Raw genomic sequence first — 21,614 nt, 5'->3', positions numbered from 1 at the left:
ATTGGACAAGCTGCTTTAAACAGTGGTTGCAACATTATGTGATTGACAGACAGCAGAGTAGTTTTTATCTTTCAACAAAAACAATAAGTTTCAAAAAAAAAACCAAAATTTTAATTTGACCCTAATTGTCATTATGGTGGTTTTGCTGCTAGCTAGGTCACATTTGCATATGACTTTGTTCTTTAAAGAAATTTTATTGGTCATGTACATAATAAATTTTCAACTATAATTTTTATTCTACTTTTTGCAATTTGATCTTTTTTATTTTATTTTTGTCATTCGATATGGAGGGAAATGGGGGAGTATTATATTGGGTTGCCTCAAGATTGTCTTTTACGTGAATCGAACTCGGTTGCACAGTATATATATACTTATGGCTTTGGATAATTTAGCAAAACTAACAATCATATTTTTTTGGGCTTGTCCAATATAGATCCCTATATTTTCTATTTCCTAGACATATACCCATCACTCTATAAATCTATGTGTAAAACCCAATTTCAAATTTAAATGACTAGTAGGATATAAGAGGTCGTAGTATTTCTATGTTTTTACATCATTGCCCCTAAACTTCATATTTTATTTATAATTTATTTCAAGCATTTCATTAACTGCCATAATTGTAATTAATATACTCCATATTAATAGCATATCAATTTATCACCCCATTTCTTTTAGTTGTCATTCCCTCTCACATCTCGCCCCTAAAATTACAAACAAACAAAAAAATCTGTAAATTACATATCCAATAATGTACCTATGAAAAATATAATATAAATATAGGTATATTATTTACCAAAAAAAAAAAAACAAAGTCAGTTACTTTGTAATTGTATATTTTTCATAATTAAAAATAGGTACACAATAATTTATATAAAATATAGGTACATTATTTACCCACAGGTAAATTATTTTACAATATACCTGTAAATGTGTATAGGTACATTATTTGGAATAGATAATTATGTACACTTTTCATACTATGTAAATTATGTTTTTCATAAAACAAACAAGTAATAGGTACATTATTTTCTCAACATAATTAGTATGTACAGTTTTATTCATAAACAATTATAAAGTGGATTATTAGTCATATATAATTCATAAAAAGAAAATAACATAAACATTTTATTAAACAAACCGATTACCTAAATTTGAATTTATTGTTAAATTTTTTTAAAAATGTTTCAAAATTAATTTCTACATCCATTACAACCATTTGGAGATCTTTTCAAATTCAACATCTGTCATTATATACAATCCAATTAAAAACTGTTTCCATATTGATTCTTACATTAATATACAAAATGCAATAATGACTTAGTTGGGGGTATTTTTGGAATCTGAAAAGTACAATAAATCAGATTTTATGCTTAATTAGGTAACTTGCTGAGTTGGATCCTAGTCATGGGTTTTTACTTATACAAATTGGGTATTATTTATAGGAACAAAGAGTGAAGGGTTTTAGGTACGGCAAATTGAATTTCAAGGATGTAAGCCAAATTTACTATATTTTTTTCAAAGCAACTAGTTGGCGAGGCATCATGTTCATGCCCTTCACTGTTAACACTGTCCTTCTTTGCTTTGATAATGGAATGTAATAATGCAGTCTGGAATAATAAAGCAGAACTAACGCCGATAGAAAAGAGAAAAAAGAAAAGAAAGAAAAAGGTGGTAACTCTCAGTCTTCAATGACCGAAAGATGGCTTTAAAGATTGAGTAATTGCCACCATTTCCAAGCAGTTGCTTGGTTGCTATCATAATACTTTGGCAAGCAAACAAGGTGATCTTTGGACCAAAAAAAACACAGGTGATATAAATGCTGCTCTGAAATTTACAGATATTTACCAGTTAATTAAGTAAGCATATGTTGTGTGGAAGCTTGGAAATATATGGGAAAATGACAGTCATTTGGTGCCTTCCAAGTTACAAAGATTACAATATTCTATCTGTAACTTTGAACTGAACAATATCTGTCTGTGCTAAATTACAAACTAATGAGACAGATAACGTGTGTAGTTGAAGGACAAAAGACACCAACTATCAAATCTCTCTCTCTCTCTCTCTATTGGCAAAGTCAGGAATTTTGTCAAGGAGGGTCAGAGAGTACCTAACATGACCAAGAGGTGCAATGGCATATACATGGAGATGGGGATAGAAAGAGAGACTTTTATCTAGTTCTTAACTAAGTAAATTCAATAAGTGAGGAATTATAAAGAAAAAAAGAGTTAGGCTCGGAAAGAAAATCAAATAACATGCACCGTTTTTTTTTTTTTTAAAGAAAAAAAAGGGCTTTTTGTGTTTTGCCTATAGGGTTTAGGGTTCCAGAGCAGAGGTTGAAGCACGAGGAGGAACATGGGGAAAGGGTGGGTTGATTCCATTGACGTCCAAGAGTGCCTCAGCCTAAACCTCAGATACAGCCAGATTGACCATTTCGTCCAAGTTGTTTATCTGTATTATTTGTATGAAACAACAATTAATACCCATATATGCTTTGATTCTTGCAAGTTTTTCCTTTATTTGTTCATTTGGGTAATCAGTAAGACGTACCCATGCTTCGATTCTTGCAATATCCAAGTGTGTTTCCGTAAAGTATTTGTTGAGCTCTGTTCTTATAAAACTATAGCCTCCTACGCAATGGCGGACTCAGAAAATTTTCAGAGAAGGGGCAATTTTTAAAAGACTAAAAATTTGAAAAAAAAAATTTAGACAACTATTATCTATAGAATTTAAACAATACTAATGTCATTCATAATTGATGAAAAAAATAACAGTACAAACAAAACATGAAAACCTCTTTGAGACATTTAGTTGAATACATAGCAGGTGCTAGCTAAAATTTTAAACGGTGAGGAGTATGTTTTTGAGGCACAATTGTTTTGACAAGAAAAATTTATAAATTTACTAATTAATATTGACCCATAATAATCAGTATAATGTAATTAGATGTACGTACTTATTCATCTAAGCAGAATAAGCAATCCCAAAATATAAAAGTGAGAAATAATAACCTGTAAAAGCCACAAGAAATATTATCTCATAAAATATATCTTCAAGACTAACCCATCAGCACTTAAATTTGCACTGAAGAAATCTTCGAGAGATTTGGGTTGTGGGTTTTCTAGATGGAAGAGAATCCTAATTTGCTCACATGGTTAATTGATTATGGGATAATTAAAACGTTTTTTGAGCTGGAGGATAATAAGATGGTTAAAGTGGTAATTTGCCGAAAGTCAGAATTGCACCAATCAATACTCCCCGTTTCATTAAACGCCTTTTGAGCTGGAGGATAACAAAGACGGCGTCGTTTGCGCTGCAAAAAATTGAAAACAGAAAACCCAAGTCATCTTCCTCGTTTTGAAACCCCTTGCAACACACCTCAGATCCAGAACCTTGGGACCAGCAAAGGTACATAATCCAGCCTCTTCACAGGATTTCAGGCAAGGGGAGGTGCAACTGCTCCTCCTTGCGACTCTGCAGGTCCGCCTCTACTCCTACGTGCACAAGTAGAAGCTCGATGTTGTAACTTGTATGTTATAAGCTTCTGTAAGAAATGAAAACCCAAATTAAAAAAGTCCAACCCAAAAAATAAACTAAGCCCAAGTAGTCCAACTCGGGGCCAATGACAAACCCTAGCTGCAACACTCCTCTTCCATAAACCAAAATGGAGAAAGCAATTCAAACCTCCGTGTGCCTCTTCCATACTCAACCTCTTACTACAAGGCCAACCAGAGGGAAGTCCTACTAGTCAGTAAGAAGGGAGGCCTAGGCGTACTATAAAGTCAGCCTCCATATGCCTTCCTAGAACATAAGATTCACTTGTAGTTTCGCTTCTTGCACTAACAGAAATAGTTGTCGGAAATCTGGTTGGTCCAACCAAGAAATGCCTTTCTAAATCATCAAATATCTCTTTGAAATGGATGATCAAAAGAATCATATGCTTGATGATATATCTTCTTTGCAAAAAGAGGTGAGTTAAAATATCAAATATTTTTCGAAGGCACGACCTCAAAAATAAATAAAAAACCCGAGAAGCCCGATCAAAATATTAAATAATTAGTAAGCAAATGTTAATTTTATTATAAATCTTTAGAATAAGAATGGTTTGAATTTCATGAGAATAATTATATTAATGGAGTGGGTTGATTCCACTGTCGTCCGATGAGCTTTCTCCTATATATATTCAGTTTCTCTCCTATGCCTTCGAACATTATTACCGTGATGATATATATATATAGCTTCATCACATGGTGGAGCTAGAGCAACGTCCCTCATGAGAAACAATATGAATCTATTGACTTTGCTGCTTACAATGCGATCCATGTAAGACTCAACCAATTTCCCGATGGTGATGTCATCTTTTATGAGCTGATACTCGTGGGCATGATTATCCACATGCCTTTGTTGATACTCGTGGGAAGCAGTGCCCTAAAAGAAAGAAACTTAAAGTCTCAACTCTCATAAATAGCATGTCCACCTCTACTTCCATAACTATGCCTTTCAAGTTCATGTATTCCAACATCAAGGAATTTTTTACAACTAATGCTAAAAAGGTCCCCAATACTCTCAAATTTACCAAAAAGTCTTAGTCTTAATTACCAACATTCCATTAGCATATAAGGATCCACGACCAACTTTAGAAGTTAACCAGGAGAATATAACTCATGAATTTTATTCTGAATTAACATAGGATTATCAATGGATTTGGGATTTATCTTAAAAATCGCGTTGTTCATGTTAATTGTACCAAATAAATTTGCATCTGAGTACTTTAAGAGGCAACATGCCATCCAAATTATAGCCCATCAACTATGAGGACAAAGCTTGCGAAGATGTAGTCCTGATTCACTAGTTATCGCATAATTCGTAACTCATGAGGGTCCAAACATAATTCCAACATTGTTCTAGCCCATATATATAAAAGTATTTTGTTATGCTGTAGATTTAGATATGGCATTGATAACTCCATGCCGATACATTGAATTTGGGATTTCCTTATATAATACTCGTGTCAATAAGGTAACAAATAAGGATACAAGAATAAAATTTATTAATGATTTTGAGTAAATCATGTTAAATAGATTGAATTGAGATTTAGAACAAACGCAATGTATATGGCAATCACGATAAAAATGCTTCTATTTATAATATTAGCATAGAAAACTTTATCGTAACATTAGTTTAAGTGTTATAACATAACTAGTCTTTTGTTAGTTTTCCCTTGTGATGATAATATGCTAGTTGTATATTTATACATTTTTGAGCTAATTCTTTCAAGAAAGAATCATTGCTTACTTATATATGTATATAAATATAAGATTTAAAATTTTAAAATATTTTTCTTATGGAGATTTCAAGGTTAAATTTTTCTTGCCTTGTGTATAGTTGATGGGTAAGACATTGCATTTATTTCTTATATATATAACTTTTGAATAGATCGATGGGTATTACATTACGTGTGCTCCTTAAAACAAAAGTAACAACTTGGAAATGGTGACATATATAAATATAGGGGTCGTTTGTTACACAGGCTTGGTTTGGACTAAATTTAGTACTATGTTTATGTCATCTAATCCTAGTCTTAGGTGAGATTGCTAATACCGGGCCCACGAAAAACACCTTCTTATGAGGGGACTACTAAACTCATGTGGAAATGGAGGATTAACTAGTCTCATGCTCACCAATGTATAAATGCATATATTATATTGTAACACTAATAACATATATTACTACTACTACTACTAATTTAGGGCCGCGCCACTGAGAGTGGAAGGAAAGAGGAGGCACATGCCCTCGTCATGAGGGCTAGAATGTATGTGGGTGAGAGGATCTTCCGTGTAGAATGCGGATGGCTGGATGTCTTTCTCCTTGTGGTAATTATAAAGGGCCCAGTTGTGGCTTTGCCTGAGAGGTTACTTTCCAGCGCGAATCTTCTCGAAGAGAAGCCTCATGGTCGGGTCGACATATATGAGGTGTGGGTGAGCATTGGAGAAGGTTCCAACGCCTCGGTGTGATAAAACTCGTAGTCTTCGACTGCACCTTATCCATGGTAGGTGGGTGGGTTTTGGTATCTAGATGTGTCACCTTTGGGTCTTGGAGATTAACGAGGATATGAATATGGTCTGGCTGATGGTCCAAGATACGATCAACAATGGACAAATACCCCGGAATGGTATAGTGGCCTCTAACTCATAAATACATGTTAGTTTCATCATTTTGATCATTCTCCTCATAAATACATGTTAGTTTAATCATTTTCTATAAATATAACATTTTCAAACATAAAAAGTTAATAATAAAAATTTGGTTTCTATACAAAATTGTTGTCTTAGATTAGTTTGATGTGACATAGTCAAAGCAGTGTGCAACACTAGTTGTGTGTTACTCTTGTCTAGGGGTTTTGTTACTCGGCTTCACGTTTTAATTTTCATTATTCACGAAATGTGCAGCTTCGAGTTCTAGCTATTCAGGGGCTTCCATTTTTCTGCAATATTACACCTGAGCAAATTGCATAAATTACAAACATTCTTGTGCCACTCGTTGCAGCTGGTAAGTTATTACGATTTGTCATTTTTTGGCGATTCTGATTTAAGAGTCTATTGATTGTGTTACATAATTCCGATGTTGGGCTTTGTTGATGCTTTTAGAGGAATTTGTGGAGCGTGTTTTGAACCAAGATGTGAAAGGTATATATTCAGAGGTGGACGCACAAAGAGACAAATCGGGTCAGGCGAATCATTTAAAGATTAGTTCTAAAAGCTCATGGATAAATTTTCATGCATTTATAATTAATCAAAAAAACATCACTTACTTGACCAACTATGAGATGAAAATGGTGTTCCAACACTTCAAACTTAGTTTTTACCCCCCGAAAGCTGTCTCACACCATGATAGATGTGTTAATCGTTTCTAATAATTACTGATAAGCAAATGCGAGTTTCCTGAAAACCGTACTAATTATGGATCAACTCATACAAAAGGACATCACTATCCTGAAGTTGGATGTGCCTTGCATAGGTGGTGTTGTAAGAATAAAAGTTGTATAATGTGAGAAATTTGATCAAACATATGAATTTTACATCACAGTCAAGAAAGTTAAAATTCAATGGAAAAATGTGTTATCCCAACATGTTTTAAACTAATGAACCCATAAGTTAGACAAAATATAATCACGAGCCATTCTTGAAACTGATTAGAATATAATATAGAAAACGAAAAAATGGGATTAAGAAATTTCTATTTCCTTGTGGAAGGTGCAGCGGCAACTTTTGTTGCTTCCTTTCAACATAACTTGATGCTCTTGTCTCCAATAAATGAGAGTGTCTACATTGTTACGAATCATTTAAAGATTAGTTTTATAAGATTATGAGTAAATGATCATGCACTCATAATTAATAACAAAGCATCACTTACCTAACCAACTATGGGATGAAAATGGTATTCCAACACTTTAAACCTTGGTTTCACCACCCGGAAGCTGTCCCATAGCATGATAGATATGTTAATCATTTCCAAAAATTACTAATAAGCAAATGCGAGTTTCCTGGAAACTTATTGGTTATGTTTCAACTCATAAAACAAGATATCATCATCTTGAAGTTGGATGTGTCTTGTGTGGGTGGTGTTGTAAGAAGAAAAGCTATATCATGTTGGGAATTGATCAAACATAATTAATAACAAAGCATCACTTACCTAACCAACTATGAGATCAAAATGGTGTTCCAACACTTTAAACCTTTGTTTCACCACCCGGAAGCTGTCCTATAACATGATAGATGTGTTAATCATTTCCAACAATTACTAATAAGCAAATGCGACTTTCCTAAAACCGTATTGGTTATGTTTCAACTCATAAAACATGATGTCATCATCTTGAAGTTGGATGTGTCTTGCGTGGGTGGTGTTATAAGAAGAAAAGCTATATAATATTGAAAATTTGATCAAACATAGGAATTTTACCTCATAAACAAGAAAGTTAAAATTCAATGGAAAATGTATTGCCCAAATGTGTCTTAAATTAATGAAGCCACACGTTAGGCAAAATATAAATCATGAGCCATTCTTGAAACCGATTAGAATATAAAACAGAAAATAAAAAGATAGGTGTAAGAAATTTCTATTTTCTTACAGAATGTATGACATTAGCTTTTGTTGTTTCCTTCCAACATAAGTTGATGCTCTTGTCTCTAATTATTGAGAGTGTGTTTTGAATGCAGTGTTTACATTGTCACGAATCATTTAAAGATCGGTTCTAAAAGCTCATGAATAAATGATCATACATTCATAAGAAAGCCAAGCAGTCCAGTGGAAAGATGACATGATTTGAAACCCTAGGTCAGGGATTAAATCCCCCATAATGCATATTTTTGCACAATTTCGCAGGTATACACACATGTCGATTCGGTTCGATGAACCATTGGTTTGGGATTTCATCAACTGTGATCGATCCAAATTGTTGCAGTTCAGTGTGGTTTGTAAATTGAAAACCGAAATTTGAGTAACAAATCCCGAATCGGCTGGTTCAATTCAGTCAATTTTACGGTTTTTCGATAGAAAATGCCAGCCCTAATGTTGCCTTGCCTTACTGGATGTCATTTTGGGACGGAGAGGGGCAAAGTTTTACCGGTTGGGCTCGTAAAATCAATTCATCCTAAAATATTCTCTCTGAACCCAATATCTTTATTCCTCTTAGAGCACTTCCAGCAGTTTGCCATTTACCATGATAAAGAGGAGTTAGGGCAGCTACTCTCCACTTTTAACACCAAATCCTCATACAATTCCTCCCCCTTACAAAATGTAATGTGTGCTTCCACCAGTTGCCATGGCGAAAGGCAAATACTATTCTTTTTTTTTTCACAAATTATTTTACCTACACATTTGTGCTTATATAATATATATATATATATATAAAATATTAGAAATGCAAGAAACTTAAAAAAATATTGGCAATGCAACAAATATAAACAAAATAATGGAAATGCAATAAATTTTAACAACTTATTAGAAATGCAAGAAATATTAACAAAATATAGAAATTGCAAGAAACATTTAAATAAATATTGAACATATAAGAAATATTAACAAAATATAGATATTGCAAGAAACATTTAAATAAAAAAATTAATAGGACATGAAAATTAATAAAACGAAAATTACAAATAATATTGAGTAGAAAGTGAATAATAGTTGAAGATGAAGAAAATGTATGAGGATTTTTTGTTAAAAGTGAAGAGTATTGGTAGGTATTTATAGAAAAAAATTAAATATTTTTTGGGTATTTTTTTTTTAAAAAATTTCGATTATTTTATTTTTTTATTGCACAAAAATTTGCTGCCGTTGGATTAGAGGACAAAAGCGATCGGAGAGCTGAGAGGACGCCACGTGGACTGACAAAAAGCCATGACATCACCCAGCCCTCGGGCCAGAGCGCGGGCTCTTCTCCCCCTAGGGCCAGCCCAGTCTGCTGGGCTCCACCTCCTGCCCGGGCCACCTTTTGTTGCTGGAAACCATTTTTCAGCCTTAACCTCCCCCAGCCCGAGCCCAGCCTCCACTGCTGGACTTGCTCTTATGCCAAGAGAACAAGAATCAAACGTGGGCTCATCAGCATAGCACTCTCCCTTGTCCCTCATGTGAACTCGATTGCTCGTCTGCTGTCGGCGTTCAGGTACTGTTCTGTAGCAGCGACGTCGTCTTCTCTGGACTGAGTCGTTAAATCTTTCGTTCCAGATCGATACCGTACCGCTATTGGGTACGCTCGACCAGATCGAAATTCGTAGGGGGTGAGCGAATTAGGCAACTATGGTCTAGGATATTAGCATACATGGGTAATCCTCAGCAGCCAAAAAGAAGAGTGGCATTTTTGTTGATCGATGGTGTGGGTGATGTGTCAATACCGAAGTTTGGATTTAAGACTCCTCTTCAGGCGGCCAAAGTACCCAATTTGGATGCCATTGCATCCGCTGGAGTTAATGGTTTAATGGACCCTGTTGAAGTTGGTTTGGGTTGTGGAAGTGACACAGCTCACCTTTCTCTACTGGGTTATGACCCTAGGGTATATTACCGAGGCCGAGGCGCATTTGAGTCCATGGGTGCTGGATTGGCCATGTCACCTGGTGATATTGCATTTAAGGTGTGTTTTTGTTTATTTCTTTGTAAAATGGTTTCTCTGTTATAACTATTATCCTGGATGAGCAGTTTCAATATGTTGCACTGCCATAAGATGCAATTATTTCGTTCTTATAAACAGAAACTTGGGACTTGATGGTTATTGGCCCCAATCCAGTTGAAGAAAATTTAGGTCGCATATTAGCATAAAGAAGGACTCTATCATTTTGACCCCATGTTACTTGCTATTGATGCTCTATCCTTCAGGTTGTGCTTGTTCTAGTACACGATGCTGTTCCATATAATAATCTTTGCTAACTTTTGATCTTTAGTCTAATTTTGCAACCTTGGATGAAAAAACTGGAATAGTCATCAGTAGGAGGGCTGACAGACACTTTGAAGAAGAAGGCCCCATACTGTGTGCAGCACTTGATGGAATGAAGCTGCCATCTTTTCCTGAATATGAAGTCAGAGTCAGGTGCAGATGTTTATTATAACTGCTGTAAATTGGCTTCTTATTTGATGTCCTTGTATGTATCGCGATGAGATATTTTAAAACACAACCTCCCTTATGCAAGAAAGTTAACTAGTCATCAAAATTACCAAATACCTTAATTATTTTTCTAATGCTTAAGCCATGTAATTTTTATAATGAAGTAGAGTAAAACTAACGAAGAACTATTTGCTACAGGTATGCAACAGAACATAGATGTGGAGTGGTTGTTAAAGGACCAAATCTAAGTGGAAATATATCAGGAACAGACCCGTTGAAGGACAACCGTTTACTTTTGCAAGCTGAAGCTCTAGATGGCACCGATGAGGCGAGGCACACAGCTAAAGTTGTTAATGAGTTATCCAAGGAAATATCACGTATTCTCGTTGCTCATCCACTGAATGCAAAACGAGCTGCTGAAGGGAAGAACATAGCTAATCTTGTCCTTTTACGAGGATGTGGTATTCGAATTGAGGTCTGTTGTCTCAAACCTTACTTGATGTTCATACTGCATCATGTAGAACTTTTACTGAGCAAACCATATGCAAGCAAGCATCTAACCTATTGGCTGTTGCATACACCTTTCTCTGCTGTTCTTAGTGGGTCAGACAGCCACTAAGTGCAGGAATGGCCCTCCTTTAAAATTTTTACTATTTGTTTTCATAACCCTGATTTTCTTCTGGGGTTGATTTTTTAGCTTTATCCTTCTGATACTTCAGTATTTTTCTATGGTAAACTTCTTATAATTGTTCTTTTGAGTAAAACAAAAACTGGTGGACATTGGGGCTTAAAAAAAGGTCGCAGGCAATTCGTAAACTTCTCAAACTTGTTGTTTTAGTAATGTATCCTGAAAGTTACTGCACATATCATTGTAGGGATGTCCCTTTTTGATAGGATATTGAAGGCCTAAGAGATTTCCAACCAAAAAGAATAACCTTGGGCCTAAGACAAATGTTAATCTTACAAGACCTCAACCCTTTTTCTTATGTTTGTTTGGGAATTAGGCAACAAATGGATCTGAATATACATTTATGTCTATGGTTTTCCTTTTCTCAATTACATATTTCAGGTTCCTCCATTTGAAAAGAAACATGGGTTATGGCCTTGTATGGTAGCTCCCACAAAAATCATTGCTGGACTGGGCCTATCTCTTGGTATTGATATCCTAGAAGCTCCTGGAGCAACAGGAGACTATCGAACACTTCTAACTTCCAAAGCAACTGCAATAGCTAAAGCACTTTCAGCTCCTCTGCAGTCTTGCCCCAATGTGTTTGTACCAGGGGAAGATGAGCACAAACCAGGTCGATCGGATGGCTATGATTTTGGGTTCCTTCATGTTAAGGTCAATGGCGTCCTCAGATTCTACATCTCTTCGTTTTTATACCTTGTCACATGCAACCTCTATTCCTGCCTACTGAAGCAGTCACATCATTATTAATACATTTAACTGAAGTTACAGGGTAAACTGATGGCAACAAAATAATTGCTTGTTTGTAGTTTTCTAATGTTGGATGCTGTGCTTCCGTAATTTTTATGTCCCAGCTAGACTTGCTTACTGATTTTATTGAGACATCAAAACTTCGGTCAAGTAGTTCCCTTCATACCGGTAAATGAATATCTGTTTTGTTTTGCATTACAGGCTATAGATGATGCAGGTCACGACAAGGCAACCATCTTCAAAGTCAAAGCATTAGAAGCTGTAGATCGAGCTATAGGGCAGCTGTCCAGGCTCCTTTGGGAGAGTGAGTCAACAGGAAATTTCAAGTACTTCCTTTGTGTCACTGGAGACCACTCTACCCCAGTTGAATATGGAGACCACAGCTTTGAGCCAGTTCCATTCACAATATGTCCATTGAAGGATTTTGTGGATGCGGTAGGTGTGGAAACCATCTTGGGAGGTTCTCTTGATCCATTTCCTCTTCCAACTGTAAAAGATGGTGAGCAGCTAGCAGAAGATGTGAAGATTGAACAAGGGGAGAGAAGCAAACAGCCTCGAGCTTTCAGCGGTGATTCAGTTTATGAGTTCAATGAGATTGCAGCAGCAAGGGGATGCCTTGGGCGCTTTCCTGGTGGGGAGATGATGGGTGTAATAAAGAACTTCCTTAAGCTAGATGCATGAGCTGCTCTAGTCTGAAAGTTGTTGGTGCTGCCATTTTGCTTTTGGGTATGCCTAAATAAGTTTATCTTAATTGGAAAATGGCTACAACTCGAATTTTGATAGCCTCCTCCAGTGATGTCTAGGAAATAAGTCAATCTGTGTAAGTTTGAATACGCCGGCCCTAAAGGTTTTTATTTATTTGTTTCTTTTGTTGTGGCGCTTTTTATCTCTTGAATGGATCTCTTGGGATATGCTTCTTTCTGGCATATGGTTATTACTGGTCACTTTTGTAGGGTTGGTGTAAGGATGGGATAATTGTAATTCTCTTATGAACATATCCACATCTCCTTTAAAGGACTAGAACTTATAAAGCACTAAATTTTAAAGTGAGTTGCATGTAAAATATGGCGCAAAAGAAAGTGGATCATAAAGTTTCTTTATTTACTTTATTTTCTTTACTTACATTATGAAATAATTTTAGACACCTCCACTTCTTTTCTTAATTCATAAGAAATTTTTTTTGATGAAAGCTTAAAAAACCCCCTTCTCCACTGCTCTCACCCAACCCACATCCACACCACACAGACCAAAAACACACACGCCAACACACAAAGATGTATGTAACAAGGCCTCTTTCCATGTACCGGAAATCTCCAAGCACCCTTTCCATAAAGCCACCTGATGCTCCACATTCAGGTTATATGGTGATCACAGATGAAGAGGCAGAGTCAAAAGACACATCTTGTTGGGGCCTTTGCAAGCGTGGGAAAGTTAAAAAACTACCTTTCCCACAGGACAAGATTCTGACCATTGTTTATACATCCGAGTACCAAGAGGCAACCACGACGAAGGTCTGGTTCATCCCAGTTCTTGATCAACCTCTGTCTTCTAACTGCTACTATGTTATCAGAGCAAATGGCAGGCACAAAGGGTAAGCTCTTCTTTTATAGGCCTTCTCAAAAAGTTGAACTTTACTTTTGGCCTCTGCTTAATTTGTAATCCAAGATGAATTATGTTGTGTAATCTTTGCAGGAAAGCATACAGATGTTCTAGAGAGAGGGACATGACCAACTGCTGCATTAGAGGTTTCTTGAGAGACAAAAAACCTAAGGTTTTAAATTTTAGAGACATATACCAACAAGTTAAGATTCATCGCCATCAAGGTGGTGGTTTTTTTGCAGAGTCTGTAGCTCCTGATGGTGTTCCTCCAAAATTCCTAAAGAAAAAAGGATGGAAAGTGCGTAGCTCAAGTATGTACCGGAATCAATTAACTGATGCTTTAGGCCTTGACGCCTCCCTCCGGTCTCGTCTTCCAGAATTCAATTTTCCCATCTTTAAAAAGCGTTCGGCTTCTAGTGTTGTGGGGAGATGGTACTGTCCATTTGCATTTGTGAGAGAGAAAGCAACCATAAGACACCAGATGAAGAAGTCCAAGTTTTACAGAATAACTCTTGAGCAATGGTGGGAAGAGATTTACTCTCGTGGGAATGTTAACAATGAAGGAAATGTTGTGAATGTGAGTGTAGATGTGCAAAGGGAAGTGGCTTTGGTATCTGCCACAGAAGCCGTGAAGGACGATAGGAATGGCCGTACTGGGTTCACCTGGTTCAAAGCTTATAACCCACGTAGCAAGAAAGTGGTGAGTGTAGGTTTGAGTTCAGCAATTATTCAGAATATGAGATGGGTTTTAGAGGCAGGAGGATGGGTTAATGGGGATGAAATGGATGTGAGAGTGGAGAGGGTAGAAGAGATTACAGGTGAGAACAGGTGGAGGAAGTTTGGCTGTTATGTTATGGTGGAGAGTTTCTCCTTGAGAAGAATGGATGGAAGTTTGGCTTGGAGATCTGATTTTAGGCACACTGATAAGATTCGATGTAAATGGGAATAAGGTTATGTGCTAGATTGCTGTCAAGGTACCAAAAACACAGATAATTTTTGCGTGTACTCTCTTTATGGTATATTAAATATCTGACGACTCTAACAGTGCATTTGGATAAGGAAATTTAGAAGTACAAAAGATTTAATAAATGATGGAATTTAAAATGAAGGAAAATGTAGAGTTTCTTGTTTGGATGATGAATTTAAAACATGAAATTTAATCTTTATTTGTAAAGTTATCTTCTTTAAAAAATTAATCTCTATTGGGATTTTAGAAATGAAGACTTTTAGATAAAATTTAAAGTTGAGATTTAAATATCCAAATTCCATGTTTTTTTTTCAAGCGGAATTTCTAAATTTTTATGTTTTTTTTATCCAAATACGAGAATTAGTTCATGTCAATTTAGAAATTCTGAGTTTTACCAAAATCCCAAGTTTATTTCCCTCATCGAAACGCACCATAAAGTTTCACAAGTTTTGTGGAATTCATGTCATCAAATGGAGAAACGAACTTTAATATATTTTCAAATTCAATACCAACATAAGAACCATTAAAGACAGAATTTGTCAAACATTCCATAGTGGCGACACATCACACAATTTCTTGAAAATTATAACACTCCTAAAATACAGTGCACATAGCAGACTTAGGTGATATAATATTCAGATAACTAGATCTCCACCGGTAGACGGTATTGTGCAGAGATTTAAATGCTGCAGCTCAGAAACCATGAATTTTGATATTGTCCTTCTTCACAATGCCAGCCTGTAGATAAAATAAAATAAAATCAGGACCCTGATTTAACCAGATTGTTGGCAGCTAACATCATCTGATAGATAAGGAAATACATCCACAATTTATCAACCCCACCAACCGAACATTAACATCATTATAATGCGGTGGATAGTTTACCTGGACTAGGAAACTAGATACATTCTTTCTTTGATCACCTTGAAGTTGAATGACCTGCACATGAATAACAATGCGAAAATTAGTGATCAGTTTGAGAAGGCCATGAAGAAAATTACATTAACCTTTTAAGAATTAAACACGCACCTGCCCTTGCTCTGGGTCCTGGACAACTGTACCATTGCAGCAAAATTCCTTCTTAAGGTCTTTGAGTATTTTGTTGTAGCTAAATTCCTTTTTCAGTCCCTGCACGGTTGTCAGGCTTTTCCTACCATTTCGTTGCTGTATCCGAATGTGCACATACTCTTTTGTTCCAGCACCTGAATCCTCAGCATTTGCCTCAGCAAACGGATCTAAACACAAGCATCAGCATATTTTTATCAGATTTTATAGTGCATACACCATGCACCTGAACAATGTCCAGTGGCTTCACAGTCATTAAAATAGTAACCAAACCAAATATTTAGTTTCTCAAGCATGCCCGTTTTAGGTCAGTCTGACTCTGTTTGTTCAGATGGATGAGGTTAGTTGGGCTGCTGAACAGCCCTAGTACTTAGACGCTGATATGCTTTAAAAAACCCAGTGAATTGGCACACGCATTTAAATCACATTTTATAGTGCATAAACCAGACACCTGAACTAATGCCTGATGGCTTCGTGTTCATAACCAAACCATTTAGTTTCTCAAAACTATCCATTTTGGGTTGGTTTCCTCAGGTGGATACTAAATGTTGATATGCAAAAAATAACCATTTGCTTAAAGTGTACCAAGCACAGAAATCTTGAACATTGGCATCTTAAAATGATTCATTATGCATCTATGTATCAAAGTCTTCAAACACACACTCTTAACAAACTCGCATACAGAGTCACACAAGTGCTGCACATATACAAACATACACGAATGAATTATAGAAATAAAGAATGAACATACCAAAGGCAGTAGGAATTTGGACGTCGAGCTCAGACATGAACCTTGGCTATTGACTAAGAGGGCCTTGCAACCAGAATACTTAGACCTGGATCACATAAAAGAAAAATCAAAATCAGCATACTCCCTGACAAAAATATCTCAAGAAGATAACATAGCACAATCACATCGTTTAAAAAACTGAAGTACCCATCTAATCTTTATGTCAACTGTCCCTAGGGTAGTAAATGCAGAACCCATCTAAAAGAAGTATTCTTTTTCACATTAAGGACCCAAAAACTTTGGCCCCTAAACGAAAATCTCATATATTTAGATAATTTGAGAAAAAAAGATAAAAATATGTCTCCTTTTTCAGCTTAATCTGGAAAGTTTATAAGTAGATCTCCTGAATAACAAACAACGGTTTCCCTTCGAGAATAAACAAGATCTCAAACTTGTATAAAAAAATAAAAAATAAAAAGCCCTAAGATTTGGATGAGAAATATTAAAAATTGCGAATTAACCATCAAAACCCTAGAACAGAGACATCAACAAATCCCTAGAAATCGTCGGAGTCAAAGGGCAAATTACCTGATCAGATGATTATGATTTGGAATTAGGCAGGCGTCGAGACAAACTGCTAACCCTCAACGTCAGATAAGGCTGATCTCTCTCCGCCTCTCTCTCTCTCTCTCGCTCTCTCTTATTAGAAAGCTGTTTGGGAAGAGAGAAAAGCGAAAGGAAAATCGGTTATAGAACAAAAATTGTGATGCCAAATAAAATAATCCCAATAATAAATAGGGTAGAGGCGTGGATGGACAAATTTGGGTTAGGTCGGTTGCACAAACTATCACGTAGAGAGAGAAATAGACAGTTACGTGCGTATTCGTACTCGCAAACGCTACTCTCTGATCTGAAGATGGTTGGGCTCGGGTTTGACGCGCGTCAATCGAACAGGGCGAGTATAGCAGCCTTCTTCGACTAAGCGAGTGCTAGCATAAGGATATAAATGTAAATACACAAAAATGAAGAATTAAGAATTCGGACCAAAAGTAAATTTCTCATTTGGGTTTGGGCTTGGGCCTGGACCAGAATATAATTGCAAGACGGAGCTGGACCGCTTTTTACTACATAGATGACGTGTCCAACGGTCAAGTCAAATTTAATTGGAATTCCTGTCCCAATGCACCTTCATTTCAACAAGAACCAATATCATATAGTATATCCTTGCACATTTCCAATACCTGGAAAAACTGGAAATATTTTGCAGCAGTTTGTGTGAAATTCTGAGTGAAAACCCTAATTAATCTCATCCTAAATTTCTCCAATTTTTTTTATCAGTTCAAGTTAGGTAGGAGCTTGAGTCTCCAAGAAAGCATCAAGCATGGCCACCCACGGCCTCTTCTCTGCAAATTCACTTCACACTAAACCTTCATCAGGCACACACATCAAAGGTAGCTTCTTTCCCTATTTTTTTCATGTTTGCGAACTTTTGGTTCTGGGTTTCAACTGATTTTGAATTTCTTGGTTGCTCATATAAAATAACACTTTATAAACACACCCAAAACCCATCATTACACACACTCAAAACCCATTTATAAACACACCCAAAAAGTTGACTTTGGGGTTGATTTTGGGTGTGTTTCTATATTTAAATAGTGCTTGGGTTTTTTTATAAATACATGTCTAGGATTGGGTTTATTTATAAATTTGTATAAAAAATATGGTGGAACCTGGAATTTGTTTCTGTTTTTTTAAAAAAAAAAAATTTTGGATCAGTGGTTGGAATGTATGAGTACATGCTAGATTCAGAAGAAATGGGGAAGAGTGGAGTGGATAATGATCTTTGTTGACTCTACCAAAGGAGAGAGAGAATTTCTGAGTATTATAGAGGGGGTTGTTGATATTTCCTTCAGAAAAGAAACAAATCATCCTGCAACATTTGCAAAATTTATTCCAAAACCCATTATTTGGGTTGTAAACTATTGTGATATGCTACCAAAAGTTGAAACATATACTTATGACTTTTGAGTCTGGAATTTATTTTATTGTTCTGCACCAACATTTTAAAACTCAATGTGAAGTCACGTTCAGCTCATGCTCTAGTAGTTTATTGTGTTATCAATAATGTTTTAGTGTTGCTTTCTTGTTATGTCCTCTTAACTACTTATGTTTGGCCAGCTGAGGAGAAATGGCTTGGATTTACTGCACTTGATAGAAAGCCAACGCATCTGAAACTTTCAAATGGATGTAGAGCAAGAGCAGCTCTCAATGCTGATCCAAGATCAATTGAAATCCCTCGTCAATGGTACAACCTGATTGCAGATCTTCCTGTAAAACCTCCTCCTCCATTGCATCCCAAGACCTTTGAACCGGTAAAACCTGAGGATTTGTCTCCTCTCTTTCCTGATGAGTTGATTAAGCAGGAGGCAAGCAACGAAAGATTCATAGATATTCCAGATGAAGTTCGTGATGTATACAGGCTTTGGCGCCCGTCCCCTCTCATTAGGTTTGTGGTGCTAGTATGCGTGGCATTGTTTCTACTGTAACGTTGTCCTATAAAATTGTTAGGATCTTCTTATCTTTTCAGTTGTATATAGGGCCAAGAGGTTGGAGAAGCTTCTTGACACACCTGCAAGAATTTACTACAAATATGAAGGTGTCAGCCCTGCTGGATCACACAAGCCCAACACTGCAGTTCCACAAGTTTGGTATAATGCACAACAAGGCATCAAGAAGGTTGTGACAGAAACAGGAGCTGGTCAATGGGGAAGTGCATTGGCTTTTGCATGCAGCTTATTTGGTCTTGAGTGTGAGGTAACAGAAACCTAAATTTGTAATTGGCTTCACATATTGACAAATTGAAGCACACATATGAACTTCATGACATGATTGCCTACTCACTTTATGTCCTATTAACTGTATGAATATCTAATTTGACCCGTCCTTTAGTGTTCCTCATTATAAATCCTAGATATTTTACTCATTCTGATTATTCATAGGTGTGGCAAGTGTGTGCTTCTTATGATCAAAAACCATATCGCAGATTGATGATGCAAACTTGGGGTGCAAAGGTACACCCATCTCCATCTAACTTAACCGAAGCAGGTAGAAAAATCCTACAAATGGATCCATCCAGCCCAGGAAGTTTAGGGATAGCTATATCTGAAGCCGTTGAGATTGCAGCCATGAATGCTGATACTAAATACTGTCTCGGAAGTGTTCTCAATCATGTTTTGCATCACCAGACAGTAATAGGTGAGGAGTGCCTAAAACAAATGGAGGCGATAGGTGAAACCCCAGACTTTATCATAGGATGTACTGGCGGAGGATCCAATTTTGCAGGGTTAAGTTTCCCATTCATCAGGGAGAAGCTGAAAGGGAAAATGAACCCTGTAATAAGAGCAGTTGAACCTGCAGCATGCCCTTCACTAACTAAAGGGGTATACACATATGATTATGGTGATACAGCAGGGATGACCCCACTAATGAAGATGCATACGCTCGGGCACGACTTCATCCCTGACCCAATTCATGCTGGTAATGAAAGTTACTGTCTTTGAGACTTGATTTCATGAAATTTACTTGTTCTTCTTTACATTTCACTGTTTGTTCAACAGGAGGATTGCGCTACCATGGCATGGCACCGTTGATTTCGCATGTGTACGACCTGGGTTACATGGAAGCAATTGCAATTCCCCAGATTGAGTGCTTTGAAGGTAATTTAACTTTCCATAGTGTGGGAGCGAAATGTGGAACGATGAATATATGCAGCAGTGTGTGTGTTAGTGAAGCGATAGAGAACTATGATTCTGACTTCTGGGTTGTATTGCAGGTGCTATACAGTTTGCTAGATCAGAAGGATTGATACCAGCGCCGGAGCCTACTCATGCCATAGCTGCTACCATTAGGGAAGCTTTGAATTGTAGAGAGACTGGAGAAGCCAAAGTCATTCTCACAGCAATGTGTGGACATGGCCATTTTGATTTGCCAGCTTATGATAACTATCTGCAAGGAAAACTGGTTGACTTGTCATTTGAGGAGGAGAAGATACAAGCATCATTGGCCAGAGTTCCCAAAGTAGGGGGTTGAGGTTGGGCCAACAAGTAAAATGATGCATTGGATGTAATTTGCTATACATGGAATGTTGTTACTCAGTTGATCATGGACTGATGACAAGTCAGAAATTACAAATTAGGAAATTTGAATTGTTCAAGATAAAAAATAATTAGTGACACTAAGGAACACCAATTTTGTTTATTTTATTTTAGTAACAATGCAAGGACTATCCAATGGTCATTAGACAATAAAATCATGCAGTTTAACATAACAATGTAGATATCTCTCTAGCACTAAATTACTTGGTTTATATTTGATGACTGTTTATCTTTATAGTTGGTGTCAAAGGAATTTGAATTCTTAAAATCTGCACAATATTGAAAATTCATAACATTACAACTGTGCAAACTTTTTATTTTATTTTTATTTTTTATAAAATACAAGCGATAGTTTAAATTACTAGGAAAGGAGAATTTCTCACACTTGGTAAGTGTTATAGGGTTTGAACTTAAGGCAACTAGTTTGCAAATTGAATTAGCAACTGTGCAAACTTTTATAAGTGTAAAGTTGAAATTTCGAAATTCCAAATTGTATTTTATAAATGTGGTATATATATTTTTAAGTGATATTTTTAATTTTAAAAAGAAAAATAATTGAAAGCCCACTGAAATGTGGGCTACAGATTTTGGGGAAGCATAACTGAGCCCACTCTTGAATGTCCCGAATTTAAGCAGGGTGGCTTATGTTGATCAATTTTTCGAAAAAAATATGCAAGTAAGCTCTCTTCTTCTTCTTGACGTCATTGCTTCACATAATCATCTCTCTCTACTCTTTCACTAAGGGTAGAGCAGAGAGTAGAGAACAAAGGTTCTTCAAATTGGCGAAGTGGGGGCGTAAAAAAAAAGGAAAGAGAGGTGTTTTAAAAGACTTCATAAAAGTTTGGGTGTATTAAAAAACTCATTGATTTTAAAGGAAATACAAAACGTGGTGGATTTCGTTTGATAATAGACTAATTTTAGGCAATAAAAAATCTTTGCTTCCCCTTAGAAATTTTGATAGATATATTATTTTTATTCTCAATATATGATTTCACCACTTCTACTACCACCATCTTATCATGACTATCACCATAACCACCTCTCCCACCTCCACCACCACCACC

At 36.3% G+C, this 21,614-nt stretch overlaps 4 protein-coding genes across 5 annotated transcripts; 3 read left to right on the top strand and 1 right to left on the bottom strand.

Annotated features, from left to right (window-relative positions):
• Positions 1-9,525: 9,525 nt before the first annotated feature.
• Positions 9,526-12,961, top strand: LOC103329644 (uncharacterized). The gene is made up of 5 exons (XM_008232142.2): positions 9,526-10,129; positions 10,437-10,582; positions 10,796-11,072; positions 11,667-11,939; positions 12,237-12,961. The coding sequence occupies exons 1-5, from the start codon at positions 9,821-9,823 to the stop codon at positions 12,714-12,716; spliced, it is 1,485 nt and encodes a 494-aa protein (XP_008230364.2). The 5' UTR covers positions 9,526-9,820; the 3' UTR covers positions 12,717-12,961.
• Positions 12,962-13,108: 147 nt separating this feature from the next.
• On the top strand, positions 13,109-14,676 carry LOC103329643 (uncharacterized). The gene is made up of 2 exons (XM_008232141.2): positions 13,109-13,626; positions 13,728-14,676. Exons 1-2 carry the CDS (start codon positions 13,310-13,312, stop codon positions 14,581-14,583), a joined length of 1,173 nt encoding a protein of 390 aa, XP_008230363.1. The 5' UTR covers positions 13,109-13,309; the 3' UTR covers positions 14,584-14,676.
• A 388-nt stretch (positions 14,677-15,064) lies between these two features.
• LOC103329642 (protein translation factor SUI1 homolog 2-like) lies at positions 15,065-17,163 on the bottom strand. 2 transcript variants are annotated; one of them, XM_008232140.3, is made up of 5 exons: positions 16,985-17,163; positions 16,418-16,502; positions 15,631-15,836; positions 15,487-15,540; positions 15,065-15,339 (listed from the first exon to the last, which is right to left on the bottom strand). In XM_008232140.3, the coding sequence occupies exons 2-5, from the start codon at positions 16,452-16,454 to the stop codon at positions 15,295-15,297; spliced, it is 342 nt and encodes a 113-aa protein (XP_008230362.1). In that variant the 5' UTR covers positions 16,455-16,502; positions 16,985-17,163; the 3' UTR covers positions 15,065-15,294. The 2 variants fall into 2 exon arrangements, with proteins under 2 accessions (XP_008230362.1, XP_088905894.1); XM_089049768.1 differs by having other exon boundaries at positions 16,418-16,495; positions 16,985-17,162.
• Positions 17,164-17,636: 473 nt separating this feature from the next.
• TSBTYPE2 (tryptophan synthase beta type 2) lies at positions 17,637-20,726 on the top strand. The gene is made up of 6 exons (XM_008232139.2): positions 17,637-17,847; positions 18,575-18,902; positions 18,994-19,210; positions 19,396-19,933; positions 20,014-20,112; positions 20,229-20,726. Exons 1-6 carry the CDS (start codon positions 17,778-17,780, stop codon positions 20,483-20,485), a joined length of 1,509 nt encoding a protein of 502 aa, XP_008230361.2. The 5' UTR covers positions 17,637-17,777; the 3' UTR covers positions 20,486-20,726.
• The last annotated feature ends 888 nt before the right edge of the window (positions 20,727-21,614 follow it).

This window comes from Prunus mume, linkage group LG4 (assembly GCF_029339155.1).
Source record: "Prunus mume cultivar Tortuosa linkage group LG4, ASM2933915v1, whole genome shotgun sequence".
NCBI classification, from domain to species: Eukaryota; Viridiplantae; Streptophyta; class Magnoliopsida; order Rosales; family Rosaceae; genus Prunus; species Prunus mume.
This window is presented reverse-complemented; position numbering and strand designations above follow the sequence as displayed.

What these genes read in the sequence shown, in the direction of transcription:
- LOC103329644 (XM_008232142.2), top strand. Translation starts at nt 9,821, where the DNA reads ATGGGTAATCCTCAGCAGCCAAAAAGAAGAGTGGCATTTTTGTTGATC. An exon ending in GAATATGAAGTCAGAGTCAG is followed by an intron (nt 10,583 to 10,795) that starts GTGCAGATGTTT and finishes TATTTGCTACAG; the next exon opens with GTATGCAACAGAACATAGAT. An exon ending in GATGTGGTATTCGAATTGAG is followed by an intron (nt 11,073 to 11,666) that starts GTCTGTTGTCTC and finishes TACATATTTCAG; the next exon opens with GTTCCTCCATTTGAAAAGAA.
- LOC103329643 (XM_008232141.2), top strand. Translation starts at nt 13,310, where the DNA reads ATGTATGTAACAAGGCCTCTTTCCATGTACCGGAAATCTCCAAGCACC. An exon ending in GCAAATGGCAGGCACAAAGG is followed by an intron (nt 13,627 to 13,727) that starts GTAAGCTCTTCT and finishes TAATCTTTGCAG; the next exon opens with GAAAGCATACAGATGTTCTA.
- LOC103329642 (XM_008232140.3), bottom strand. Translation starts at nt 16,454, where the DNA reads ATGTCTGAGCTCGACGTCCAAATTCCTACTGCCTTTG. An exon ending in CCAAATTCCTACTGCCTTTG is followed by an intron (nt 15,837 to 16,417) that starts GTATGTTCATTC and finishes GCTTGTGTTTAG; the next exon opens with ATCCGTTTGCTGAGGCAAAT. An exon ending in AGGACCCAGAGCAAGGGCAG is followed by an intron (nt 15,541 to 15,630) that starts GTGCGTGTTTAA and finishes ATTCATGTGCAG; the next exon opens with GTCATTCAACTTCAAGGTGA.
- TSBTYPE2 (XM_008232139.2), top strand. Translation starts at nt 17,778, where the DNA reads ATGGCCACCCACGGCCTCTTCTCTGCAAATTCACTTCACACTAAACCT. An exon ending in ATCAGGCACACACATCAAAG is followed by an intron (nt 17,848 to 18,574) that starts GTAGCTTCTTTC and finishes ATGTTTGGCCAG; the next exon opens with CTGAGGAGAAATGGCTTGGA. An exon ending in CCAGATTGAGTGCTTTGAAG is followed by an intron (nt 20,113 to 20,228) that starts GTAATTTAACTT and finishes GTTGTATTGCAG; the next exon opens with GTGCTATACAGTTTGCTAGA.